General features: G+C 30.1%; 2 protein-coding genes across 6 annotated transcripts in view; one reads left to right on the top strand and one right to left on the bottom strand.

The window, feature by feature from the left end:
- The first annotated feature begins 2849 nt into the window (after positions 1–2849).
- Positions 2850–22284, top strand: part of LOC116429085 (uncharacterized) — a 31335-nt gene continuing 11900 nt past the window's right edge. For 2 of the 4 annotated variants that reach the window (XM_031981543.2, XM_031981542.2), the window contains exon 1: positions 2850–3124. In XM_031981543.2, coding sequence (XP_031837403.1) covers positions 2992–3124 — 133 coding nt within the window. In that variant the 5' untranslated portion in view covers positions 2850–2991. Of the gene's footprint in view, positions 3125–11362; positions 11666–11914; positions 12032–17085; positions 17417–22284 lie in introns of those variants that run through there. The other 2 variants (XM_031981544.2, XM_031981545.2) reach the window with 2 other exon arrangements.
- On the bottom strand, positions 3773–21905 carry LOC116429086 (uncharacterized). 2 transcript variants are annotated; one of them, XM_031981546.2, is made up of 13 exons: positions 21561–21905; positions 21090–21178; positions 20129–20223; positions 19691–19834; positions 19483–19612; positions 16920–17135; positions 7585–7685; positions 7175–7477; positions 6223–6563; positions 4674–4833; positions 4439–4565; positions 4154–4327; positions 3773–3960 (listed from the first exon to the last, which is right to left on the bottom strand). In XM_031981546.2, exons 1-13 carry the CDS (start codon positions 21857–21859, stop codon positions 3773–3775), a joined length of 2367 nt encoding a protein of 788 aa, XP_031837406.1. In that variant the 5' UTR covers positions 21860–21905. The 2 variants fall into 2 exon arrangements, with proteins under 2 accessions (XP_031837406.1, XP_031837408.1); XM_031981548.2 differs by lacking the exon at positions 7175–7477 and having other exon boundaries at positions 21561–21904.

The following is a 22284-nucleotide window of genomic DNA, read 5'->3' as shown; positions in this document are numbered from 1 at the left end:
ACTGCCTAATGAGTTCAAACTTCTTCTTCTACAAGAACTGAGAAATAATTGATTAATCGTAATTCTACTGGTGATCGTCGTCATTAGCGGATTGCGTTCTCCTGGTGTACCAAATTTCTATACTTTCCGACGAAATGGAAGAGCGCGTTAAAGTAGGTGAGCAAGACTAGGAAGCTAGTATATCCGGAGGGTTCACGTGACACCGATCTATCGCTACATCCGTTCTGGGTACACACTGTAATATAGATCATCAGGATGATCGACATTAACTCACACAAATCCCGAAGCATCTACTATAGATAGAAACCAGCCGTTAGGTCGATCCAACGCCGCTGAATGATATCCGAAGGATCAAGGATGTTCGAATAAATTTGATTATCTGATTATGTTTTCACGTAACCGGAAGTAACGTCCGAAGACTCGTATTCGCTGGAAAATACGAAAAATTTGATCTTGAACTTCGATCATCTGGGAATAATCAAACTTCCGATCGTGACTCATCGTACTTTCTTCAATTTGCAATGTTTTCATAAAACAGGAAACTTTCGGTGGGACTAATTTCTATACTTTGCGCACGAGCGTGCACGCGCGCGCGCGCACATGGTTTGATTGCTCGTTAACGGGCAGCACGGCAGAGGGGAGCATCCCCAATGACCAGAGGATGTGCGGAAAGTGGCGCGGGAACCACGTTAAGAATCGCTTTGCGGGTCAAATCTTTTTTTTTATAAGTCGAACCATCTTTGATTCCATGGAGCATCTTAACTCATTTAAGCTTAAAATTTTTATGTGATTCTGTTCTCAAAGGGTTTAATGATATAAAATACAGTTATCATTTGTAGAAGAAATTAATTATGCATTGACTGTTATATCAGTTAACTGCAGGCATGACAAATATGTAAAAATATGTAAACAACAGAGACTATAAAAGGTCGAGCGATATAATTTTGTTACAGTAGTTTATGAAGGAATCTTGGAGAAGTTTTTAAAGAAGGTAATGTGTTGAAACATGGATTTATTACAATAATGTATGATACATTTACATCTGAGAATATAATGATAACTTTTTCATACCAAATGTATCCGTCAAATTTAAATATCATTTTCGAATGCTAGCTACAAATTATTGAAAAGAATTGGAGTAACAATTGAAATAACGAAAAACTGATGGAACTACATATTATATTTATCTCAGGTCGTCCCTCAATGACATTTACTGTAGTACTTAGTAAGTTACGCACATTTTATTAGTTGTTTTGAAAAATTATAAAAATTTTACGCTAATAAAGAGTAAAAGTATTTAAAATATTAAGTAAGTAATTATACTGTATACGTCATGTGATATTCTTCATTCGATGAAATATAGGTATAATTTATAAAGTTTCAGTAGTATTCATTAAAGTAGACAATAACTTGTGTACTGTCGTTCTAGTTTATTAATATATTTAATATACCATATATTAATATATTTTACAAACAATATTTTATATTGCAATAAATTTAACGTACTTCAGGTTACGCTGAAGATAAAAATAGATTTCAAGTTCCCAGCCATTAGCTCGGTAATATCCTTGATTCATACTACTTTATGCTACTGTGTGTGATACACCAGATGGCCTGTATTGGCAAAATATAATAAAAGTAACAAGGAGATCTGTACCGCCATCTGTGTCAATACTTCCAAGTTATTTGCTAATTCCTACAGACTTAAGATACGTAGAGATTACGTATCTTAAGCACAGATGAGGTATAGGATAGATATTGCAAGATTATAGGATTTATGTAGTGTCGCATGTTCTGAATTACCGACTGTGTAAAAAATCAGAAATTTCGCTCTGCCCTCTATGACTAAAAATTCTGGGTGTAAATAATGTCAATATTTGTATCAGCCATTTTTTAATAAAAGTTTTACTTTAATAAAATATTTAAATTGCTTTGAATGGAAACATATATATTTCACACACATCACGATAATGTGGGGAGATTAGAGCTTAATCTGTTTCACGGTATACCGTTAAAAAATAGTTACACGAATACGAAACATTTTCATTTCTTTTTTGCAACAGTGTACTTATTGGTATTTAAATGTTAATATTTTTAATTCTCATTTCTATCATTTATAGCGCTGCCATACAAAACCAGCCTTAGTCGATATGAGAGGGCGTGACTTGAAAATGGTAAGGGGTACTAGTACCCCCGAGACAGTATGACTAAATTTTACATTCATGTTTTGTGTATCCTATGTTTCGTCTGTGGTACCAGTTAAGTGATATTACGATTTTACCTACTGCGTTTTAGGTCACAGAATATTGTAATATAGATGGGAATACTATTCTTTCAAACGTCTTTTGAAAATCAAGATTAAATTGACAACTAAATATTTTATTATTAAAAAGATTCATATCATTATTAAAATAAAATTCATATTACCTTATTGTTGTTGCGAACCTGTTTTGATAAAACTTAGTATTGTTTGAATATAATGTTAAGTGGTCAAGATATAGACGGTTATATGAATAGAAAATATTCACAAGCATGAAAGTTGAGGAAGACGAATCACTTTGACAAGGCAGTAAAATTTGTTTTTGAAATATTTTAGACGCTGTACCAATTTCAAGAAATAAAACTCAGTTTTCAGAAATTCATATATTCATTTATTATACAATGTCAGTGTATATTATAAGTATAAAATTTAAGATCTGTGAGTACAAACTAACTCTTACTGTTACATTTCAAGCTTTTAGTGTCATTTTTATCCTCTGTGTATTTTTCATGTTAAGTAGCACTGGAGAAGGGATAAGTTGATACTAGGAATTTTATTCTAGTGATATTTTCAATCGTTATGAGAAGTTGCGCTTACATAGTTGATATGTGTGTGGAATGTAATGACATGTGTGTTTTATGGTGAATTGAAAGTGTTTTTTGCAATTCGTGGTTTAGTTATCTTTTGATGGCAGTGTTTACGTGTCGCGTGGTGCCAACGTCACTACAAATATGAGTGGTGCATCACGTCAAGTCAAAAATCCATTATTGTCAGCTGCCGGTGAAGGTTTTCCTTTTGAAAATTATGCTGAAAATGCATTGCTGGTGCCTGTTACGCCAGCTACACCTGCTGTACTCCGAGATGGTGAGTTAATGAAAGAAACACCTGGGTGGGGCTTTCGCAGGTTTATATGTTCGTAATCTTGTCAACACGTGACGTGATCATCTGTACGTGTGACATATCATAAAAGTATTTAATCAAAATGTAAAACAAGTTGATCGTGTTTGTTTCATTGTTCATTCTCTTGATCCATTTTCACATGACTGTAAGGAATGTTTATATTTAGCTAAATATTTGTGCACGAATACAGTTTGTTTGATCAATGAAAAAAAACTAATTCTATGCGTGGTCAAAGTCATTCTATTTTCCACACTGTAAAGTAATTATGTTTGTAATCTTAATTTTATTTTATACACTTTAAAATCTGTACTTAATAAAAAATTAGTGCTTGTACCTCTTTTCAATTGTATCACAGAATGAAGTGTTATAATTCCATAACTAACTAATAGAATCAAGCTTTTGCTAGAAATGCTGGAAAGATATTTGCTCGAAACAATAATATTACAACAAATAAACATCACACTAATTATGTTAAAAAATTTATTAGTGAGGTTTAATATTTACATTCCTTGCTATACTTACTACAAATAAAATGTACATCAATTTCCATTATAATGAATATGCATGTAACTCACATTTATTTTTGTATGCCTAAACGGTATAAGTAATAAGTTAGAAAGTAGTTCCCTCTGTATTTACTGGTGGTCTAGATCCATATCTTTGTGTGTAAGGTAAATCGAGGCTTTTTCTTCTGCGGATACAATATATTATTAATATGATAATAAAAATAATTAGTAATAAAGCAAGCAATGCTCCCACTGCAATTGCTGCTATTTGTGCTTCAGACAAATTATTCCATTCTGAAAAAAAGATAATGTGTAAAATGTTAAACTACATTGCTTTTTTAATAGATTCTTAATGTATTGATCATACTAATACTTATATGTAAAATTAAAATCTATTTAATTAAACAAATCTTAAATAAGTTTCATTTACAAAATAATTACAAAGGTACATATATATCAAATGTGTTGAATATAATACACATATTACCTGTAACATCTATTGTAATAGTGTTATAATTATCCAATAAATCTATCGCTGTAATTTTAGTTGTTGTGTCGCAACATGTAGCAGAATAAAAAAATGTTACGAGGCTTCTTGTACCACTAATGAATTCTGTGCGAGGATAAACATCATTTGATGATGAAATTACACGTTTCAAACCTATATTAAAAATTAATATATTGATGTATTTATTTTTTCACTATAAGATATACAAATAATAATTCTTTTAATACTATATCCTTTATTGATTACAAGAGGTATAATTAGTACCTGAATCATAATCCTGAATTGAAATGTCCACGCTCCAGCGAGATTTATAACAATGATTTTTATCTAATTTTCCAGCACAGTTATTATTGAAAGAGTACTCAATTTTTGGTTTTACATCATCAGTTAACTATATATTGCATATTATAAAATTAAATTAATTTAGAATTTTTTTTCTTTCTCAATGAATACATTTCCACAGTATTTTATTATGACATTATTTTGTGTTTATCATTACCTTTGAGAGCGAACCTTGTACATATATATATGCTGACTTTTCCTTTATTTCAGTACCTTGGATAAATAAGGTAACTGTATTAGCTGTATCGGGTGAAGTGTTATCAGGTATAACTATATCAACAGCAATGCTACTCATTTGTCCAGGATATATCCATGCACTGGAACAAAATGTAAATAAAATTAAAACAGTGTAAATAATTTTATTAGATTATTGCAAAAAGGAAAAAGATACTAATGGTAATATGATGTAGATTATTAAAGAAAAAAGATATTGCTTTTTTTAAATTGATGAATATTGTTGTAAAATTCTTTACAAGCTATAATTGAGATAAAAATGATTTATTGTTTTCATCACTCTTGTATTTTTGTTAAAAAAATATCACTTTCTTTTATTAAAAATATTATTTTTAATATTCGCATTTCTACATAACTTAACAATGTTTTTAGTGTCATTACACTTGTAAAAAAAATTAATTGAATGTATGTAACTATATTGTAAATAGAATATAACTAATTATTTTTATCTATTAAAATATTAATTAAAGGAAAGATCAATTGAACGAATAATTGATGTAAGAACCAGTCAGCTGTATTTTTTGATGAAAATTGATTTTTCGGTAAATTTTAACTAAATTTTACAATGCCAGCTGCAAGCTTTTGCAGTAAAAATTAGTTAATACATCAGATAGCTGAAACTATTTATCAGCTCTCGGAGCCTGGGCATACTTTTTTCACCACGCGATCGAGTATCGGTTTGATAGAAAATGTGAAAGAAATGCAGAAGTCTCGTATAAGAATATATCACGAAAATTTACATTTGTAGAAGTTAATTAGAATATGATTTTTGACTGTTCAAAACATTTTCAAAGTATTTCTAAGATAAATTTTGTAAATCAACAAAAAGAAAATTTTACAATTTCTAAACACTACATTTTAATACGAGGAATCTTCCAATCTTTGAAAATAAAATTTCTACTTTTCTTGTTTGTAAAAAAAATACATAGTATCTAGTATTAATTAAACAGAAAAAAGATTAATCGTTTCTTTATTAGCCGAAAAACACGTACCGATGAATAATTTTTGGTATAATATCATTTTAATTAATGGATTCAAATTTAGAATTACAAACCCATACAGACAATAATAATTGAGTATTAGACATGTACGTATAGAATTTCTGATTATTATTATTTGTATGTTTAATGGTAAATAAAACTTCATTTACAGATTTTTATTTGTCTAGTTTTACTTTGGTAGAAGAAACGGACAGCTCCAAAGGAGAAAAAAGAAATTGGATTAAAACTGTTGGTATTAATTAAATTATTTTTCTTGAAAAATTATACAATATTTACGCATTTAAACAATTTTTAAAAAAAGTTTCGCTGAATTTATTTAATTAAATGATTTTTCATTGACATTGTAAAGTTTTCAGTAATGAAGCTGACTGATTGTGGCCTAAGCCCTTCAATTACAAATAAACGAAAACCGATTGCATGATAATAATATAAAATATACGAAATATAAAAGTGTTTATATTGATAACTCACTATGCAGGTTGCAGGTTATACACTCTGAAAGGTGTACTTCTAACTCTGAATCCGTATCTGACAGGTAAAACGCAATTGTTCATGACGTCAAAAACAATTCTGTGTATTGTTCCCGGTACAGCAATTAAATTAGAATTTCTGTTAACGTCTATGAGCATCTTTTTTTCTTCAATGGTATTTCCGTTTCCGTAAGTCACCGATTCTTTGAATAATTCTCCGTTGTCTAAAGTTTCTGCCATTTTCATAGGCATGCTAGCATTGTGCACTGCTGCCATCCTGATATCAGTGTCAACGTTTTCGTTCAATGCAATAGAGGATCTTGTACGAATCTCTTGCTGCTTCTGAATTGAAATTAGAATGAACTCAAAAATACAGTAATTAATACTTTCATTTTGGTTGGTGTGTCAAATAAATAGGGAAGGTCGGAGTAAGATGGCCATACTAAGTGGAAGTAAGCATAACTGTCTTTTTTTTATACAAAAAACTGCATTTTAGTAAAATAATATTGTACGCATTAGACATAAATATATGCGTATAAAAAATAATAATTTTAATAGTATTATTTCTTATGTGTATAAATAAAGACTAATTTGTGAGTAAATTGACCAACTTATCCGACTAGTGTACAATAATATGCGAATGATGTTTATTTAGTACTGCTTTAGAATACAATTTATGTAAAATTATTATTAATTGATTCTAAACGAGAGAAGGTCTATAATTCATTCGATAAAGATTATGTTGATATCAGATTGTATATTTTCATTTGAGAGCTTTTTATGGGAGAAATAAAACTACAGCAAAAGAATTCTTTCATCTGAATATACATTATTAAATAAAACAAGTAATGATCATTGTACTAATAATTTCACGATTAATATTAATGAGCTTGTTCCGACGTAATATAAGTATAAATATTTTAATTATCAATCCGAAGAAGCGTGTTTCTTACCTCTGCTGAAATTTTTTCATCGAAAGACTCGCTAAGATTATTCATAGAATCAGATACATTTTGATCGTTATCTGGAAAAGTAACATGCTCGATGTAGTTAATGTGCATGCTTCTAATATTAGAAGATTGTGGAGAATCATTGTCATTAAAATTTTCCAGTGATATTTCATCGGTATCCTCTTGTGTAAGCAACGTATGTTTCAAAGATCGTTCGCGGGTTACCTTTTCATCATTGACCAATTTAGAATCGACTCTTACGTTCGAACTTTGTTCTTCTAATCTTATTACTTCTGAATAGAGCATCTGAGAAACAAATATTATCCACATACACTATTAACTTTTTTTGTGTCTTGTAAATACATAGTAAATACGCAGGATGATAGTAATGATTCCTTCCATTATTGACATACCTTTGTCGAATCATTCAAACTTTTGTCTTTTTCTAATTTTATAGAGTCATCCCTTTTAATATTCAGACGTTGTCTCGTAAATGGTGGTATGTTAAAAGTACCTGTAAGTAAAACATTTATGTAATACTTAAAAACGTTTGTCATTACAAATGGAGCAGTGAATTTCTTAGAAATGTCTGTTTATTTACATATTTGTAAGTATATATCTAACATATATTGTGTTTTTGCATAACACTATTCCCTTAGTCAACAAATTGTTTGAAAACTTTTTAAAATAAATTCAAATGAATAATATATCACTTGATATTTTTTCATTGACATATGTTCATGTGGAAAGTTTTAATTTCAAATGTAACTTATTTCAGTACTGTAATAGTTTCCCTTTTTATTAAAGTTCTATATATATTAATAGTAATTATCTTTAAACGATAAGAGATATCATGTATTTGTTATTTTATTTTTTAACTAAATGCAGTTCGTTAATGCATACAATTTATTTACACAACTAATAATGGAACCTTTTAATTTTCACAATCAAGGATAACAATTTTCGTATAAGCATTCTATTGTTTCGAATTATCTGGAAATCAACACGTTCGATCACTTCGTAAAGAAAACTGTAAAGTATTCGTAAAATAAGGAAGTACATAAAATTTCGAAACCAAATGTTTAATATAATTCTTTAAACTTGAAATATAGATTAATTGAAATTTCATTTTATTACACATTATGTGGTATGTGTGATATAAAATGTATCTTTTCGATAATACACAGAAACAAAATTCAGAAAACAGTTTTGTAGATTCTACAAGAGTGATAACATGTTTCTGCGTTACTCCCTTATTCTTAACATTTTTAAAAGTTAATCATAGTCCACCCTCTTTATCGAAGGCAAGTTATGTATGTTATATGAGAAATAAAATATTTGTAATTTCGATATCAACTTTAACAATATAATTTTCGTGTTAGCCCCGAATTCAAAACCGATTTTAAATCGAAAAACTTTTCATTAATCAATTAATCTTTTCCAAGAAGAAATACAAAATTATATTTACAATCTATAAAATGAAAGTACTAAAGTATAGTCCAAAATATAATAACTAAAATATAAAATTAATATGAAAGAGCATTTTAATCGGATACATGTCTCGGTATATTTAATTAGGGACCATCAATAACATGTATAAAATTTGACATGATATGGATTGACACTTCTGCGTATTTCGTAGTTTATATACATCGGTATGACGATATTGTTATCCGTGCCAGTTTCAGTTATTTAACAAAACATCAACGCCAGCTTAACACTGACTGGCTGACACGGTTTTATTACGTCAGGTAAAGTTAAAGCAGCCCAGTTAAGTATATGCGAAATCTCAGGCAAAATACACGGTCAAGATACGTTAGTGGATAATAATAGAATAGTGCGTAAGCTAGGGGCGCAGCTACGTGGTCAGCCTCTTTCAATTCCCACACATTGTGATTTTTCTAATTTATTTTACAACAGCAATGTCAAAATTTGACAAAGTCAGTGCGATTAAGTCCAGAAAACAAAAATGGGCAAGAAAAGGGCTTTCTGATCTAAAAAAAAACAAAGAAACAAGTCAATCCTTTAATAACTAAACAGAATATTATTTATTCAATTAAAATTGACAAAAATCAAAAAATATAAAAAAATCGACTTAACCGCATTGGTTTCTGAGCAACTCATATCACGATTGCTTGATGCAGCTTGTCGCGTATAGGTTTGCCTATGCACGTACCGTTGTATCAAAATTAGTATGATTGTGTATTCATATGTATTGATTAATGCCTCATTAGATGTGCAAAACGAGCTTATAGTTGACCGTTGTAGCGCCGAGGCTTCAGCTTATACGTATCTTCAAATGTAAAATGTGATTAATCACTCCATTACATGTTTTGTAGAAATATCAAGTCGAAGAAATATGTTTTGTTAATTGTACAAATTAGAAATATGCACGGGATAACATTCTGTTTTAGTATTAGAAATATGCACGAGATAACATTCTGTTTTAGTATTAGAAATATTAATGTATTTATATGTCTTTTATGAATTTTCAATTAATTTAATCTTTCGCGTCTTAGTATCTCGAAATATCATTCATAACTTGATAATGTTATAAGCTAACAAATTACAAATTAGATTATTACCAATTTATAAAACCAATTACCAATATTTGCTTATCCGAATGTTTAAGTCACTTACGATTAGTCTGGCAAAACTAGCCTTGACTGATTTTAATCTTTTAAGAATACTGCTACATCTTAAAATTAGCATTTTTAAAATTACTTGAATGTTTCACGTTAATAGAGTAATTGAATATTTTATTATGTGAGAATTGTTAATGTTATTTTTACTAATTATCACTAGTAGACTAAACATATTTATGCAAATATAAATTTTCGCTGATTAATGTATAGAAATCAAAATCGAAGAAAAAAGTTCTTTATTCTTCTAAAGATTTGTTTACATTACAGCGAAAGTAAAAAAATTACTAAATAATTTGCTATGATCGAAATTTACGAAAGTTGAAGCGTTATAAATGCATAAAATTAACAATCTGTTCGTGACAAAGGGTAGCACTGTATTCATTTCGGAATTATGTAAGTGTTTCAAAACGTAGAAATAACATTCCTGATATAAAAAGTAGTGGTATAAAAATACGCAGACTGCTTCTCGAAAATATTCGAATTCCAATATTCCAACTTCTATTCCAATTCGTTTAATGTTTCTGTTCTGAAGCCCTAGAAAAAATAATCTATGATATCATAGAGAAAATAGTTTTAACAAATCACCTTGTAAAACTATACACATTCAAATTTATATTACGTGCAACCTGTAATATACAACACATTTGTGACAGTGCCATACCTCGAATAAACACGATCAGATCGTATGACAGCCCTGCACAGATTGCGGTTTTCGTTCAGCCGATCATACAGCGATGTAAACTGAAAATCGTCCTCTTTTCTCGCTTACTTATACATCTCAATGAAACCCATTAAATATGAATAAAATATATTCATAATCTCTATGAAAGTATTATAACTTTATTATAATGAAGTATTATTTAACACTAAAACTACTAGATAGGTCAAAATGATTCATTCCCGATTTCTTCCTTTTGTAATTACTGAAAAGATAACACGTTTCTCTGAGAAATTACCAACGAAATTAATTCAGCAATACGCAAACATAATTAATAGAAATCTTAATAGATACACTTTTAGAGTTTCTATAAGATAATTTCAAAACACTAATTTGACTGTTCGACAGTTTCAATGTTAAAAATATAAATTTTTTTTGGTGTAATAGCAAAGACACGAAGACATTTAAAAAAGACGATATGTCTTATATCTTTAGGGTTCCTTTAAACTATTATCCTTCCATCTGATCTACTTTATGTTTGCCCTACAGCATAATAATTGATAACAAAAAAATAATATTTAATTTGATTTCAAAGGGATTCAGTAATATTTATGTTCGTCAAGTTCTATTTAAAATGTTCACCACAAGTCTCACACGTTATTGTACAGCAAGGGGTTAAAGGTTAAAATTAAAATTCCGAATCTTTCTCGAAAACAGCGCGTTCGGACCGGTAGACTCCAACAGCTCTTTTCTCCATCATGGTCTTTTAATCACATGCAAAACAAAATATTTATTAGTCTTGTCTCTTCCTGGGTCCGGCGCAGCGTGCGTCAGCCGAACGCGCGTTAGCTCTTGAGCAAAGGGCAGCCTCGCCGCGGGTTGCACAACAGTGGCGCGTATCTCTTCGCCAGAAAGCGAAGACTAGTTTGCCAGTTGTCAGACTGGCGAAACGTTTCGAGTGGAGTTCCGAATACGCGCTGCGGAAACTAGCTCCGGTGTTCGTGCTGATGAACTTGCGGGACGAACGTTCAGCTCGTCGTAGTTTCGCGGGTAATTGATCGTTTCCGTGCGTCGATTGATCAATCGATCGATCGATCGTGGTACCAAAAGTTGCATCAGGTCGAGAGCACTTCGGAATTGTGTCAGTGGTTACGTTTAAATCGCAGATAGATCGGCGTGATCCGGACAACGGTAAGTTGATCGGTTGTGGCGGTGACAAATGTGGATGTTTGCACAAATTCGAGCATTTGCATTGTAATTTAACCGGATAACTGTGGAATTTAGCTTGAAAACTTTCTCGTTGTGCGCGCGATAAAAGGAAATAATAAAGTGTATACTCGTCAAACGCAGAATAAGTGTAGCGAAATGAAAAATTACACGTTTATCCGAAAAAATATATAATTTTTCGTTGAAAAAATTAGTATTATTTTGCGTTTTCAGATGACGTGTATACTCGTCGAACTCAGTTAACTGGTTAACTCTTAGTAGAGCGATGCCACAATATACGAGACGTTCGAATTGACACATTGACTTCGATGGGAAACAGCACCGTTTTATGTATCATTTATTCTTTTTCTTATTTAACATAAAAAGGAAGAATTATTAGCTTTGGTATCAGAATTCTTGCATTACACTATTATCTAATTATCTACACTACTGGATGTTTTTATTCTACATTAGTTATCTGACAAGTTATAATTATTTCTTTTGTAATTTGAAAGCTCTGGCCCTGCGACTGTGGCAGTCAACGTGTTAACAATAAGTATACATATTTTCATTGAGTATCTTTCAATATCCGATTTTCGAGATCTAAATGGATGAATATGAATTTTTCTAGAAATAATAAAACAAGTTGAACAATATACGTCCGCAAACCTGGTGTTAATAAATGAAAGTGTTGTGTCGCGTGTATTGCAACTAAAATTCATTTTATGATCTTTTTCGTTATTGTTATCAGTGTTATATTCTCAATGAACGCGTTAAGTATTACGTCAATTCTTTGTGAAGAATTGATAATATTTTCGTTCGTTATCTGTATATTCTATGCAATGCAGTAAACAGGCTTAACGCATTCGTAACATGTTCAAATACCCTGGCAAGTGTCAATGGGGTCTAATTTAAATAGGCTAGTAGTAGGCTAGTAGTTAGTGGGGTAGCGTAATTAACAGTTTCATACAACTTTTAAACAATTATGTAAGATTAATCGTAAACATTTTTATCCGATTATATGATTTATATACGATGGTACGATTTATATAGTGAAACCACTTGTTGCAAGTACAGCTCGCCATATTATGCGATTAGGTTAATCCCTTGCCTTGCAATATCGTGTCAGATTCGCAGCGAAAATTTCTAATATAGTTGAAGAAACATAAATGTCAATGCATTCTTTTGAGCTTAAATGAAACATTATGTTTCCTATTAGCAATTTGTATGGTTTAGAGTAAATCTAGACATAGAAAGAGCATGGATTTTTTAATTTTATTAGTGCATTATTAACGATAACTAGTTCTAACAAATGAAATTGCGAAATTAAATCGTAGGGTAAGGGGTTAAAATACTTCTGCATGGTTAAGGGTTAATAAACTGAAAGGAAAACCCATTTTCTAGTTTGTCAACAGTATTGTTCTGTTGCAAAGAGTATTCAGATGTTACGGAGATTCATGGAACTGTTTTTGCTCGCCGAGAATGACGTGTTCAGTGGAAGCATGGCCGCAAAAACATTCGCAGTCTATTGATGAAGCGTCTATGATTTCATGATACTCGTGATGAATTATATACTTTTTATTCTTGAGCTTTACACCTGTTGCTGGTCACCGGATGCGAAAAATCGCGTGTTCCATGATATCCTCGTTAAATTATTGAAAGGATTTCTTTCCTTTTGTAAATCAGTGTAAATGTGTTTGAGTTCAAATACAGAGATCATTGGTTTGAATGGCGAGATGCGCTGTTGCTCGAATGTTTCGGATTATTTATAATATTCGTGGTTTATGACAAACATTGCAATTTAAAGTATTGTAATTCATTGAATCTTGTCTTAAACGCGTTCGCGACCAGCATTTGTTTCAGTATCAATCTTCGCGGTTACAATATTTCATTGAACTATAAATATTTTATTAAAATATCATATACTTTAAATATAAATGTTTTATTAAAATTCATGAGAACAATCGCGACAGATTTCCACATCTTATACCATGCGTTACGATTTTAAATGCCAACATTTGTGAAAGTAATTTAATTTACGCAAAATGCAAAATATTCAGTGCCATAAATATGTGATGCTGGTCGCGAACGTGTTAATGGTTTTTTAGTAGATTTATTAGTGGTTCCTTTCTTGTTATGTTGATATGAAATCATTCTATTACACTGTTCTTTATGATGATATTTAAAAAAAAAATTTCTTTCATAAAAATCACGTAAAGTAACTCGTAGAAGAGTTTTCAAAAAACTTAGATTAAAAGTTGTTAACTTACTTCTACCCTTTTATTTAGGTACTAAAAATATATGTGTACAAGTATAAATATTTATTCTTATATCTTTTATTGAAAAGTCATAGTTCTCTTTTCATCAAAGAAGATTTTAACCTTTTGAGTGGTAGTGTATCTTGGAATTTATTTTCTCAATGTTTCTAATGTTATTTGTTACTATTCAGCAAGGGATAGTAATCTTATTATATTTATTCTCTGAAGACGATTCGTCGCCTATTTTTAAACGATTATTTTAAAAAGCCTCAAGTTCATCAACACTAGGAAATATCGTTCCAGATGCTATTGAAAAAACAAGTTATGTAGTTCCTGGTATTGCAATCAATTCTTTACATAAGATATGCTATTACGGTATCCTGTACAGTTATTATGATACTTATGATTGCCAGGTGTTAAATGTGTTATGTCGTCCAATTATATTGATTATAGATCCCCGGTAGAATTTTCACTTTTCTTCTCGCATGACATATTCAAATCAATCGATAAATATCATCATATAAAAACATCATATGTCATTATATACAATCAAAATAAAAATGTTACGTAAATGTACAGTTACGTGAAATTAGGCGTAATTTACCTGTATTGTACATCAGTGTTTTCTTATTTCGCGAATATTTCTATTGAATGTTCGAAATAATGAATTTAGAATTTTATATTTTTAAATGAATAAATTTGTAATAAAATCGTTTCTTTATAAAAGTAATCTACAATATACATATTTATTTAATATATGATAAAATACTATTGGTTTCATGATAAATCATAAATAAATTTTCTTTTAGTTGCAGTTTTAAATAGCGTCAGACTGTTTAAAAATGTATTTTGTAAATACTTTCTCTGCTATTAAAAGTTGTTGAAAATTAAATAAATTCATATTAATAGAAACAATGTCGTTCTGCGTGGAATAATTAGTGCAAGATAAGAAGATTGATTTTAAATAATTCAGAACCAGGTCTTATCTTTAGAGGTCTTATCAACGAACGGTGTTGAAAACACATTTTCAAGTATAAATTTGATTATAATCTCAAGGAAATACTCATATTTGTTTTATATCGACTGGAACATGTTTACTAACGAGCAAAGCATTTTCTGGCCTTTAATTATTTGTAGTCATCGAAAAATCAAATGAGATCATTTGAATAAATTATTTATACTTTACAAAAATAATCCAGAGAATTCTTTCACTGGATAGCATAATCTTATATTTTGATTCAGTAGTGTAACAGTTTCTTCCGTGAAGTTACATAAAACATGTTTTACAAACATTTGCCATTTCTAACTTTCACATGATAGATTTTCCTTCTTTACGCTCTATTTATTAATGGTGGTATTACGTATTAATTAAAAAACAGAATATTTTATCATAACTATGCATAAAACACATAACATTTTGAACGATGAAATATTGAATAACGTCATTATATAAAACATTTTAAATTAGTGTGATTTTTAATGTAATAATTTGCATTTCAGTATTTGGTTATTTTAATAAGTTGGCGAACTGAATGCGAAAAGCACTAGTTTCATTATTTTAACAAAATAAGTATATTTTATGTTTTGTCTATGGTGATAATAGAAAAAGTATGAGATATAATTATGATATAATTTGCAATGGTAATTTATTCAATGCGTACGTTGTAAAAATTGCTTACATTTTCAATAGTTCTGTAGTAGTTACGTAAACATAAAAATTAATATAATGGTACTTATAATTTTAAAGCAGTAAATATACATATACGTACACTTTTATTATAATAAAGTATCATTTTGACATTTTATTCATTTATATAAGGGCTCTATACTGTCTGTTAAATAGTATTACGCGGACTTCAAATAAAACTAGAGAAATCACAATAGAAAATAAGGAAGAATGACTATAATTGTATAAAATGTAAAAAGGAGAACATTTCCATACAAACATTGTTTACACTTATCTGTTACACTTGCTCATAGGTTAAGGAATCTGAGTTTAAAATCTCAGTTTATGTCCTTTTTGTTAGTTTATAATTAAAGGTAATTAATATCTATTAATTCTCTGACAGTCGCAGAGTCAATGCTTTGTATATATTTACATATTTAGTTCATATGCGGTATATTTTTACACATTATCTGCACCTACACTCTCCCCTCCTTAAATTTCTTATAACAATAGAATTATCGATTGTCCGTTTTAATTGGGCCACCAATAGATAAACAGAGACTCGAGAAGAAATCGTTCAGAATATATTTGTAAAATTCAAATTCTTCAAATGGATTGAAATTATTGGGTTCTAATTTAATCAAGACTCTGGACAATGTAAACTGTGGTAAATAGTAACTCGGTTAATTCGTATTTTACTGTATTCTATCATTTTTGAGAAAACTAATAAAAATCTAAATAAAATAAATATCATTCTCATCTATAAGTCTCTTTTGCAGTACCTGTTATTTTAATTCAAAATGACCCAGTAACCTACGTCACAGTTCTAATTTCCTTTCAAGAGTTAACTCTTCATCGCCAATATTTTTCATCATAAACATTCATTATTTTCTAATGAAATATTGACAATATTATTTGATACTTACATAAAGTAAGTGCAAATTTTGCATAAATTGAGGAACAAAATTATTTTATTTCTTTGTTTCATATGTCGGTAGCTCATCCAAAATTTAATACTCAATTTTTAATTTCATACTTTCCCCGCTTTAATTCAAATGGCGACTGAGAGTAGCCTCTCAAGTGCAAAGAGTTAACACTAGGTTTACTGACATTTACTGTACAGTTGATACGATCGTTCCTCGAAAACTTGATGCCCGTTCATTTAAATCTTGGAAATTAGAGGTTTAAAAACAGACAATTAAAATCAATATTTATTAAATCAAAATCGATATTTATTAAATAATGTTTATAAAACTCAATATGCATAAAATTGATGCGTATCGTAAACCTAGTTTTAATACAAATTTTCACTCACCGTTCGGCTGTCGTTCCGAGTGCAATAGTTCTTCACCGATAACATCTTTTGACCGAGCAAAACCCTCTGCAATAAAGTGGTAATTCGAATTGTCCACCCCTGTGAGCTGTATGCGCCACTCGCCAGATGGCGCATTGATCGTGTCGATTCTCACCCCATCCGTTTCACCCCTCCGTGTCCATGAAACCACCGTTTCTGGCCATGGCACTGTCACGCCTGTCAATAAAAATTCGTGAAATTTTTCCTGCTCGCTCACTGTTCGAAGCTTTACTGATATCATAAAAATCGTTGTTCCCGGTGATCGCGTAAAATGTTTTTCTATCGGAGGAGAAAAGTTTCACAGTGACTGCGTCGACAACTGCGATAACTGCGAGGGGTTATGCACGTTTCGTGTAGAGTGTTTCGTTTAGGTTTCTGTAAAAGTCAAAACGCCCAATGCAATGCGACGGCTGTAGACTGAATTACCTTCGATGACTGTGCGGTGGATACAATGAACGGTACGTGAAGGGGTAGTTTGATCGCCGACAGAAAACTGGCAGCGTAGAAAGGGAAAAGGAACTGCTGCAGTTAATTTAATTTATCCTGGCTAGTCTTACGAAATTTCACTGTTCGGTTTCTGTCACTTCTGGTTGTTCAGATAATTAAATGATTCAATAATATTAATCAATGGTTTGCTGGTAATAATATTATATTAATTAATAGTTGGATAATATTTACTGGACATAGAATGAATTTGATATTATCTTTCGTGAAAAAAGATACGTACGCGTGTATGAGTTTCTTTTTTGTATTTGAAGTATAATATGTTTGTGTATTTGAATTTTATATCAATGAAAAGGAACTATGGAAATATTATAAATTGATAGTCTGTTTTGCATTTCTTTGCTGTTTCTTCTTTAAATAATACGTATTGTAATCGATTAAATACTTATCAATTTTGACTTTGATATCGTGCTTATTTTCGTAATAAACATATTTTCGTGTGTTATCTGTCAGGTTTTAGAATTGTTAATTTTGCTGACAATACTGTTTTAATTAGTAACAAAAAGGTATTACCTTATTGCTTCCTGCTTTCTTGTGCTTCTATACAGTAGATGCAGTTGTAGAGTAAAAAGTTGTTTACTGGTCATTAGTGTGTGAATTATAATTATGAGTATGTAGAGTGAACCGTTAATGATACTTTTTTAATTACTTTGTTATAGTCAATGGTAATGAAAAAGCAGATCTAAGTTTAATGATTATTTGTGTTTCATTATAAAAAGTATCTAGCAAGTATTTGATTTTATAAAAATTTATTATATTATTTATATCTAATTCTTACAAGGAATTATGTTAATAATGTTGGTGCGATTCTGTTTAACAATTTCTGCTTAAAGTTGTTACGAATTCTCTATATATGATACCCTAAATTGTATACAAAGATGTTATTTATTATATTAAATCATTATTCAGTATTATCAAAACAATTCCGATACGTTAAATTCACGCGCTATAACACAGACGAGCATGCGTCATTAGATATAAATAGACTATAAATATTACGTATTTATAACATGTATAATTTTATAAAGTTCATTTAGAACTTAAAAGTTAACTTAAAAATTTGATATACTTTAATAAATTTTTATTTCAAACGTAATAACACTCTTAATTTAGTACGTACATTGTTTTTGCTGCAAATTACTCTATAAACATCTGTATTTTATTTAATTGGATGTTTCAAATGTTCGTAATAATTGCGATTTATTTTGCAAATAAATCTTCATCTTGTTGGACAATGAACATGAACTCAAAAATATAGAGTACCATTGATTCACGTGCCAATATACGTTCCGAGAGTTGAAAATTATTTTTAGTTTACACTACATCACAAAGTTAATCTTATAGTATTTAGAGCACGTGGCACGAAGTATAGTCTAGCACTGCACATTATAAAATCGTTTACAAACTGTAGGTCAATTGGTTAATTAATTAATTAAGTTAATTATTGAGTATTGTTTGTACATTTTTCTGTTCTAAACAGTCCTTCTACCGTTCTCGAGAAATTAAATTTAAAAATGGTTAAATTTTGGCCTTTAATTGTAGTACCTATATTAATATTTCTTGCAAAAAATAATTCTATAGATTCTCCCAAATCAAATTATATAGATTTCTGAAACATTTAATTTACGTACAGTTTCGGATATTTTTCTATAAATAGTTTTCACAATGAAAGTACAAAAAATATTTAAAGTAGAAACTTCGATTTTTGTTTGAAAATTAAATTTCTTATTACCGAATATTTGTCGGAATTTAAAGTACATATCGGAAAGAGTTATTTAAAATTTAAGCAGTTAACTGTGGAACGTAGTTTGAAAAATCTCTCGTAGAATAATAGATGCATTTATTATATATTAAAATAAAAAAGCAAACTAAATCAAAATGAAAATGAATTTTCAAAAGCGTTTATTTGAAAAAATAAATAATTTATTATAAAAAAATGGTATTATTTTTAGTTTTAAGATAACGAGTATACTCATAAAACACAGTTAACTGGTTAAGGGAAAAGCAATTTATAACTTACTCATAGGAATACGGAGAATTGCGTTTGAAACGTTTCCCTCGACGTTTATGACAATTCGATCAACTGCATTATCGACAAAAAATTTCGTTTCTGTGTGATTGCTCAAATTACACCTTTCTGCTATGTTCACCTGGAAGAAGTAATCAAGATTTTCGACATTTTGTGCCGTAAATTCTGTGACGAGGTAGAAAAAGGTAAATGCACTGACGGGTGTCTGAAAAGTGGGTTTATTAGACTTGTTAGGGCTGTCCTCGTTCCTTTCACTGTTTGGTACGTTTGAGAGGAATTCCTGTTTTATCGAGATTGCACCAGTTCCTGCTTCGGCAGTATTACAATCTAGGTCAAGGTAAACCTACATATAAATAAGATTATGAATATTTTTATATGATGACACAAAAGGTGTATGAGTGGTTCAGAATAATAGTTGCTAATTCTCAGAGTATTTCTGAGTTCTCGAGAAGTAGATGTTTGTAAAATGTACAATTATTAATATTAATTTATAATGATTAAAGTTATTGATAAAATTGCAATATTAATGTTTAATTAATCCAAGAACATTTTGCAAAAGCATTTTCTTCGAGAATTCAGAAATAGGAATTGGACCACTATTATTCTGAGCCACTCGCATAATAACAAAGTAATATACCTGACATTTTCTGGGAATGTTGTTTAAAATATGTTCGTCCGTCCATTCCACTTCTGGAGTGATCAATTCCAAATGATCTTTTGAAACGGAATTATCTGTAATATTTATAATTTATAAATAGATTGAAGTTTTTCTTTAAAAATCGATCGATATTTTCAAATAGTGCCAGGAAAGACACCATGTATTTATTTTTTTCAATTGACACGTGAGCTATTCGAAAATTTTCGATTCGATAAAATTTTATTGTATCATTCATTTACGTAATTGTTAGTTTTATCAAAAATGTATACTCGTAAGCGATCAATTGTAATTGGTTTTCTATTTGTTGCGAGGGATAACGTAAACTATAGAGGTTTATAAAGCAGTCAACGTTATGGTCTTTAGATAAATGCATTCTCTGCCACCTGTACCGTTCTCGGTGCCCGGTGAGAGTTTGATATCTTTGCCAACTGCTATTTTGCTCGTGAAGAGACAACATCCAACAAAATCATTTGTTTTCTGACAATTTTGAAATCAACTTACTAATCTTACTGTACTAAGTATTTCATACGTAACGAAATATTTTTAGAAACAGTGAAACAAAGAAATGTTCATATAATAGAAAACATAGTTAAATATTAATACAAATAGTTTTTTAACAAAGTTAAAATGAACTTTGCATATTGATTTACAATCTTTCTATTCTTTTCCATTTGTGTGAATATATTCAAAAATATTTTTGTCCATTTTTGTTTAGTAGCTATTGTATTTTGTATTATAAATAAAATAAATATTATTTTGTAATATAAATAAATATTTATATCGCATTTGTAGACTATACAAGCAAATCTGTAAACATTTCTTTGTTAGTAATGAAATTTTTGTAAGAATGTCACTTCTTATCTACAAGTTGTAATTAATTAATTAATTAATTATGAGTTTATTCATTGAGTTTATTTAGTTATGAGTTTATGTAACTTACCCCACGCCTCAATGCCATTATTTGACCAGAAGATATTAATATATTGGACATTATTTTCGTTCAGGTTGGTTCCATTTCCAATGCAATACCTTTATGGCCAATAAAAATGATATTTATTCAAATATAATTTAGTTTTAAAGCAGTCGTGCATAACTTATAATAAATATTCAGTAGATCTATTGACTTGATTTTGATTTTTATAATTTTCTGTAATATTAGAAGCTTAGGAGAGGCAGGAGTTTAAGATACATAATTTTGTGAAATATCTCAAGGATCACAAGTAAAATATTTGAGACTTTTCTATTGTACGTTATCATATTTTTATTTCGAGCATTCACAGTAAAATTTGCGATGAAATGGTTTTGTAATTTTGTAATAACTAATTATTTCTGCAATCGATCACCTATTTACATTTAATTAATTCATTTCAAATACAATGAAATATTAAATAAACTATACTAAGTAACTTACCTAGTACACTTATTCGTCGAGTGAAGTATAGTTCCTTCAAAGATATCCTTCGACGTATCAATAAACCTTGGGACCTTCGAGCTCGTAGCAGGAACGATCCAATCAAGTTCATCTGACTGTAACTCTAAACTAGATCCTCGAATTTTCTGATTCACTGGCACATTTTCTACGAACAATTTTAATTTCTCTCTGAAATCTTCGTTGATAAACGTAACAGGGTTCACTGCCGTAACAAAAACATTGAAGAACACTAGACAATGAAACGTTGAACAACAAAGAAAACACATTCGGGTCTTCATGATGCTTCCCTCACGGATAATCTCGACAGAAGATCAGCCATAAGAAATTACCTGTTACTTATAAGGTCCCGGACATCTTTGTTTACAAAAGGGTAAGGTGTCCGCGGTTACGTCGACGATAATACGAGCGTCAAAGTAAATCTAGGCGTAAACGTGGCCCGTTGCACAATCGCAGGTGTTTGATGTGCATGCGTGTACAGGATGTGATCGCGTATAGAAATGGGTAATTCGAGGTCCGACAGGATGCTCGTGCGATCACCTACACAAGAAAAGATAGGTCGTATCTTTTACTGGGCATTATCTTCGTCATTGGGACTTACGAGCATTGTATCCTGTCCAATATTTACTGTTCATGAATAATCCCACTGAAGTTTCGTGTACCGGGCATTTCACAGTTTTACGTTACAGTGACGTGATCTTCAATC

Source organism: Nomia melanderi, chromosome 2, assembly GCF_051020985.1.
Source record: "Nomia melanderi isolate GNS246 chromosome 2, iyNomMela1, whole genome shotgun sequence".
Classification (NCBI taxonomy): domain Eukaryota; kingdom Metazoa; phylum Arthropoda; class Insecta; order Hymenoptera; family Halictidae; genus Nomia; species Nomia melanderi.
Note: the sequence above shows the minus strand (reverse complement) of the source record. Positions and strands in the feature narration are given on the sequence as shown.